Below are 7308 nucleotides of genomic sequence, written 5' to 3'. Positions count from 1 at the left end.
CTCCCTTTTGTGACCAGTCGATGAATTACAGTTTAAGCCACTTCCTTGTGGAAGTGGACTTGACTTGACTTCCGTACGGGCTTCACGATACAGTACACATCCTTACTAGCCTAATTCTAAATCTTTAATTCTTTGTGGCATTGATTCAAGAAGGTGTTCGAAACATTCCTCTGAGACTTTGGTCCATATTGACATGATAGCATCATGCATTTGCTTCAGATTTGTCGGCTGCACATCCATGATGCGAATCTCCCGCAGGATGGATCCATGCTTTCATGTTCTTCTAGCCAAATTCTGACCCAACCATCTGTTGCCCTTCTATCATCTCTAACCAGTCTGCCCATTCTTCTCTGACCTGACATCAACAAGGCATTTTCATCCACACAACTGCTGCTCACTGGATATTTTTAATTTTTCTGACCATTCTCTGTAAACCCTAGAGATGGTTGTGCGTGAAAATCCCGGTAGATCAGCAGTTTTTGAAATACACAGACCAGCCTGGTCAAAGTAACATAAATCCCCTTTCTTCCCCATTCTGATGCTTGGTTTGAACTTAAGCAAGTCGTCTTCACCACATCTAGATGCCTAAATTCATTGAGCTGCTGTCATGTGATTGGCTGATTAGCAATTTGTGTTACCAAGCAATTGAACTAGTGTACCCTAATAAAGTGACTGGTGAGTGTATGTGTACACTGAGATGTGAGTACACCAAGAAGTGCTGTATCATTTATTTTATTTTCCTTGATCAGCTTAAAAGAGGTAAGCTTGTTTTAAGATGCATTGCACCTTAATGGTATACTGTGTAATGCAAACATCAGAAGAATGTAATTGTTGACAGAGGTGTTGGCCTGACCCGTAGCTGAGATCAACTCTACTCCACTCAATACTTCTGTAAGGTAAGTAGACTATATGGTAATTTATAAATCAAAGCAGAAACTAATTATCTAATTTCCCTAGATTTACAGTTTTGTTGTTCAGTAATTTCCATAATGTATCCTGTAATAATAGAATATGTGGTTAAAAAAACCTAGGCCTGTATGTTCATACAATGCCAATGTATTATTACAAAATGTGTATGACCTTGCTAAATCGCTCCCAAATGTAAGATTGTTGTTTAGCATTGTAAGTCATACATATCACATAATATTAGAATAGGAACCCTTTAATTTCAAAATACTTAATAATTAGTTATTCTCCAGGTTGTTACACTTTCATTCCCCAAACTCTGAATATTGTTCCCGTAGACCTACATGTATACTATTATTACGGAAATTATTACGCTGTAAATTTGGTTTACTAATGCTGTAAAATGTGAGCTGTCAGCATGTATAAAACATTCAGTATATACACAGGTTTTAAAATTTTTAATAGAGCTAATTTGCAAAAAAAAAAAAAAATAATAATAATAATAATAATTCAATAAAGAGGAGGGCCATACATTAATTAAACCTTAATAAATTGGTCTTGTTTGGTCATAAGCTTTGAAGTACATGGTACCATCATGCCAAGATTTCAAAAATAAATAAAAAGATTTAAAAAAAAGATAAAAAAAGAGGAAGTATTTTCCATGGATTCAGGTCAGTGATAATGGGGCTCATCCCATCAAGATTCCTACCAAGAGCCTCAGAGCAACAGTCAACGTGAATGTGCACCAGTTAACCATTAGAAACTTTACAAATCTGTTCTATGAGGCAGGACAGCAAGGAGGAATCTTCTGGTCTTGAAAAACAATGTCAAGGCATGACTGAAGGTTTCCTTCATGTGGAAAAGGAATTCTGGAACAATGTGTCCTGGACAAATGAGTCAAAGGTTGAATTGTTTGGCCACATTTCCAAACATCATGTTTTGCAAAAGCCAAACACTAACAGTGGTTCCTGTCATAAACTCAACTGAGAGAGTATTCACACCAGAAAAGTCAGCTAGTTCACTTTTTTAGTCTGGAACAAATACAATGTTGTTTTTGTTGTTGTTTTTGTTGTTGTTTGGTGTGGTTAGCTTTCACACTGCCCTTTTTGCAAGTGAACCAGAAACTATAAACAAGACCATACGTGTGCTTAAGGTCATCCATTCATTAGCAATAGACAAAAAAATGATCCTAGTCAATGTAAGACACTGACAGACAACTATAAGAAATGCCTACATGAAGTATTATGCAATTTTATTGAAAAACATATTTTTTTTTGAGAATGGACCTGTTATTAGTTTACTTGTAGTATACAGTAATAGACCATAATTTCTTTACTAAGAACTATGAGGTCAATTTGGTTTATGTTATTGTTCCTATATGTTTTAGAGTATTGAGTATTGTAGATTTATAATTTAGAAAACATTAGCAATTAGCAACCAATTAATTTTTTGAGTAACATGTAACATTAGCAGAAAAGATTAAGCACAATAATAAGAGTCTGACAGAAGAGAATAAAAAGTTAATTCGTCTTTACAGCCCAAAGATGCCCATGATAAAGAAATAAGAGTCAGAGAAGGTCAGTGATGGCTCTTATGAAAACACTGTTCAGTGCGGCTGCCAAGACTTCAGTGAAAAAACACACATCCTCTGGAATCAGTTTGAATGCAGGTGCTTTATCAAATATGTGAGAACGAAGTGTTCCACCATATCAATGTGAACAAGAAGAGCAGTACAAACAACCATAAATCACTGCATGCTACTGTGAAAATCAAGTAGAGATTTAAAGCACTTTAAATAGAGAACATGAGCCCTCCTCTGGTTCATGAAACTTCTGTTCAAAGATTCACATTCAGAAGACTAAAGCTATGAAGAGATGTAAGAGGACTTACCAGTTTGAACTGTAATGTTTAAGCGTATGCCATTTTTCTGAGACATTATTCCAAACAAATAGGTGGCACCCGGAGTCAAACCCATCATCAGGCATGTATAATGGTTGGGCCTCTTGATATCTTCAGAACATCTTGTGGAGTTTGAATCATCAGTCAGAATGAAGTTACAGGATTTTCCAGGTGTTGTGAAATTAAACACACAATAATCCATATTAATGCTCTTTGCAGTCACATTCACCAGACACGTGGCAGCCTCCGTCGTTATAAACTACAAACAACAAATATACAACATAAAGTTAAAGAGAAACTGAAATTGACCAGTAGTATATATATAAAAAAAATTGACAATGTGCACTATGATTTATATCAAATATTTGCAAAGCCCCAAGTATTTGTCGTACTTGAGACTGAGCGGCTGATGTTATGTGTCCACTGTAATTTCGTAATATTAGTGGTTTAAACAGTGCAGCATGGTGATGCAATGCTAAGGCCAAGGGTTCGATTCCCAGGGAATACATGAACTGATGAAGTGCAAATGAATGCATTGTAAGTCATTTGAGATAAAACTGCAAGCCAAATGCATACTTTAATGTAAACATGTTGGGAGGTGCACTGACGTGACTCGTGTGAACGGCAGCATTGATTGTGCTGCAGTTTCTTACAGGTACAAGACAATATCTGAAGTTATGTAGTAACCAGCCATCCAAATTAGAGCTTGTAAATGTTTGGCCAACATTTGGTTAGGCATTAGGCAATACTAAACAGATATACCATAGAAAAGCTTGTGAGACCTGTGAGAATATAGGTGACATTTGATTGCTCACCTTTGCTGTGGAAGCCATGGTGGGAGTGATGGTGGATGGAGGTGTGTTTCTTGTGCTCAGAGCAGCAGTGGTGGTGGTTGTTCCTACAGTAGTAGCTGGAGCCAGTGTAGTTGTGTAAGTAGTGGATGTGAACACGTCTGTATGCGGGACAGCTGTAGATGTGTACAGGGCTGTAAGGGTGGCTGTTGCACCTGCTCTAGTTTTAGCTGAACTGGTGGCTGTATTCTCTACAGCTCTAGTATCTGTATTAGGAAGAACTTTAGTAATTGCTCGGGTCGTTCTGGTTTTAAATGGCAACATAGTCTGAACATCTTTGATGATCTTTGTCGTGGTGGAGCTTTTGGTTTTGGCATTTGTCCATGCCCCATCTGTGTTTGACACTGGGAAACTTCTGGTTGAACTCTCAGTCAGTATAGGATCTACGTCACTGCTGTTAGCTTCAGACGGTCCTGTATGAAAGACTAAAGCGGTCTGAGTTTCAGTGCTCACATTCAAAGAAACTGAAGACTCAGCATCTGTTGTGGAGATAGCTGACTCTGTCTGAGAAGTCAGAGGGTTATGGGTCTGCTCCGTAACATCTGAGGTCATCTCTGTCATCTCAGCTCTGTTCTGGGTGAAATTCTGAGGAACATGAGTTCTCTTTACCATCAGACTGCTCGGGGACACATCTGTAACATCACTCATCTCGTAGAGTGATTCAGTCTCAAGCGTTTGAGTGTAGTTCTCATTAAAGTTTGCTTCAGCAGTAAACGTTGTCAGATGACCAAGGCCAGTGGTAGCAGTGCGTTTAGTTCTGCTTCTGGCTGTGTTACTGAGGTGGGTCACCGCTCTGCTTTGAGTAATGTCAGGGACTGTTAGAGTGGTCATTTCCCCTGTGGAAATGACTGAAACCTGTTTCACTGGAAACTGTGTCATTGTTGAAACTGTGGACGGGCCTGTAGAAAAAGAAAAGACTGACGTTATACAGCATGATGTGTTTTCACTACAGGTGCATTTCAAAAATAAACTGTTGTGCTTTTTTTTTTAATGGCTTTTTTTATCATGAGCGCATTATAATGGGGCAAAATTGGCAACCCAGGCTCACCTGGAAAACTTGGAAGTCACAACATTTCTACAAAATAATGTCATGTTGCTTCTTGTATGTTTCACAACACTTTCAGTGAAATAACCAGGAATTGACGCTAAAAGTGGCTCCAACAAAGTTGTTGGTGTTTTACTGCCACAAATGTTAATTTCATCTGCAAACTGCAGTGAATTGTAAATAGGCCTACAGGCACAGTTTTGAAGTTTTGGAAAAATGTAGGGAGAGGCAGATTTTTTTTTCCAATAAACTTGTTGAAAACCAGATGTGGTATAATAATATGAATTCCCACCCTGGACAGCATAAATAAATAGATTATAATGCTTGTATATTGGACGTTCATTAAGGTACTGTAACCTCAATGATGCATCACTCCTTGATATTTTACCTGTGCTCAGTCAATTCAGCTTAATCTCTTACTGATGATTTTTAGTTAAGATCAGAGCTTCGTAACTGATCCTGACATCAAGAGCCATACTGAAACTAACTACAGTCATTTGAAATGATTGCATAACATATGTATCAAATATGTGTCTTTTTTGGAATAAGTATTAGACCAATTAGACTATGTGTCTGAGACATATTTTTCTACTAATGTTTTAAATCTTGACAGATAACCGTACATACAGTCTAATATTTCTTTACTGTACTGGATTATATTGTATGCCTATTCACTAATGCCAATCAAATCAACCCAAATGTTAATTGCCACGACACATGTAAACAGATGTAGCTGAACATTTATGTGATGGTTAGAGAGTCAGCTGACCTGTGGCAGGGCAGAGTGACTTGGACACGCGTCTCCCCTCAGAGTCCATCGTGATCATGGACCAGTTTGAATACCTTTTTTCAGAGCAGACAACAGCCCGTTCACCCTGTTTTTTCAGGAACATCGGCATCTCTGCCAAACCAAAGATTCCTCGTTGGTTGTAGCATTTCCATGCCGGTGCAGTATCGCAGTCCCTGAGTTTGACCAAGCGAGTGTGTTTCGGGATAGTGGTGCTCTGACTGACCCACAGACATCTGGACACAAGTGTGTGATTGAGTCTCATGGTGCTGGTCCAGATCCATTGCTGATATGGGTTGCTCTCATCACACTTCCTCAGGACCACCACACTATTTTGTGTGCTCAGACATAACCCTTTATTAGTGTGTGCGATCAGAAAACCACCTAGCAGAAAATGAATTAGTGTTAGTTTGATGATCAGAGTAATCTGATAATAACATACGGATAAGACATTACAATCAATATCTCTGAACAAGAAAACTGGGTAGGATTGTCATGATGTCTTTTGGACTTGCAAAGATAGTTTCTTTATTTCTAAGCAAGACTTTTGGACAATTTATGGTAAGGAAATTCAGAGGTTAGAAAGTATTTTCATAAATTCCACTCATGATAATTTCACACTTCACTTGAACAGCCAGTATAGGACCTGATGTATGGGTGGAGAAAGCTGTAAACCGTTTCTGGAGTTTTCAGTACATTTGCATTTTAGAAATGAGTGAGTGTAAATCAATAAAATCTGTTTCGCAGCATCTGAAGAATTGCAGGCCACAGTAGAAGTCAGAAAGTCTTCTGGGAGGCGCATGGTCTCATCTCGCCTCAATTACACAAACACACAAAATAACACTGCAAAAAAAGCTCACATTCCCTTGTTCCATTTTGTTGCAAATGACAATTAGTGTTTTCTATGCCTATTTATCAGTGAAATCAGTTTTATAATCGATGTTATAAGAACTAATAGATTAAGCTTCTTTGTGTTGAAAGTTACAGTTTAAAATAACCATTTATCATACTTTATAATATACACCATTATTAAAATACATTATACAATGCTAAATGGAACAGTAATGAACACTCAATAAAATAATATAACAAAACATCCAAAAAACAAAATAAAATCATGAACATTTGTGAGTACATTACAATGAATTTAATCCTGATATTAATGTACGTACTGATAATGTTATTAATAAAAGGTATTCTGAATGGTTTATGGATACTTTTTTGATCAGTTCAACAGAACTGCTATAGTTCAAATAAGAATTCATATAACTTTTTATTTTTTTTTCTCAGATCGTCCCTAACCAACAATTCAACAAGACAGCAAAGCCAGTAAATAATCAGGATATTAATACTCACTTAATACATAAAAACGATCCAGTGTTAATAAGATGAGAAAGAGCATTTCCATGTTACTGGTTAGTAGGTTTTTCTGAACTCAAATGAGAGTTTGAGCATTCAGGAGGAAATTCTCTTTCAGGGGAAGGAAAAGTCACTGACCGTCGTTTCCTTCTATTCAATAGCGTGAGGCTAGTGACAGTACAGTGATCCTTACATGCAAACATCTCAGAGGCTAGCCATGGCTAAATCATTACACACAGACCTTTACAATAATGTTTTGTAATATTGGTATTACTGTGGTCTGTAGTTGCTTCTGTGTGTAGGCAACTATTTTGCTCAGCATGTTTGAAACACTACGGTATACAATGTTAAGAAAGTTCAGCACAGTTTAAGGCATGCCCAGATTTCTAGAAGGCCTATAAGAAGATCTTCAGATCATTTGGGATCTCCATTACTGAATGCCAGTCCTTCAACAGTCTTAA

The 7308-nt window shown here is 37.5% G+C and overlaps 1 protein-coding gene across 1 annotated transcript; it reads right to left on the bottom strand.

Moving 5' to 3' along the window:
- Positions 1–2796: 2796 nt before the first annotated feature.
- LOC127947388 (receptor-type tyrosine-protein phosphatase beta) lies at positions 2797–6917 on the bottom strand (the record flags this gene model as incomplete). Its single annotated transcript, XM_052544479.1, is given in 4 exon segments — positions 2797–3064; positions 3621–4555; positions 5471–5872; positions 6845–6917. Coding segments are annotated over 4 exon segments (1657 nt in total), but the record flags the coding sequence as incomplete, so codon positions are not given.
- Positions 6918–7308: the final 391 nt, after the last annotated feature.

Source organism: Carassius gibelio, chromosome A25 (genome assembly GCF_023724105.1).
Source record: "Carassius gibelio isolate Cgi1373 ecotype wild population from Czech Republic chromosome A25, carGib1.2-hapl.c, whole genome shotgun sequence".
Taxonomy (NCBI): Eukaryota; Metazoa; Chordata; class Actinopteri; order Cypriniformes; family Cyprinidae; genus Carassius; species Carassius gibelio.
This window is presented reverse-complemented; position numbering and strand designations above follow the sequence as displayed.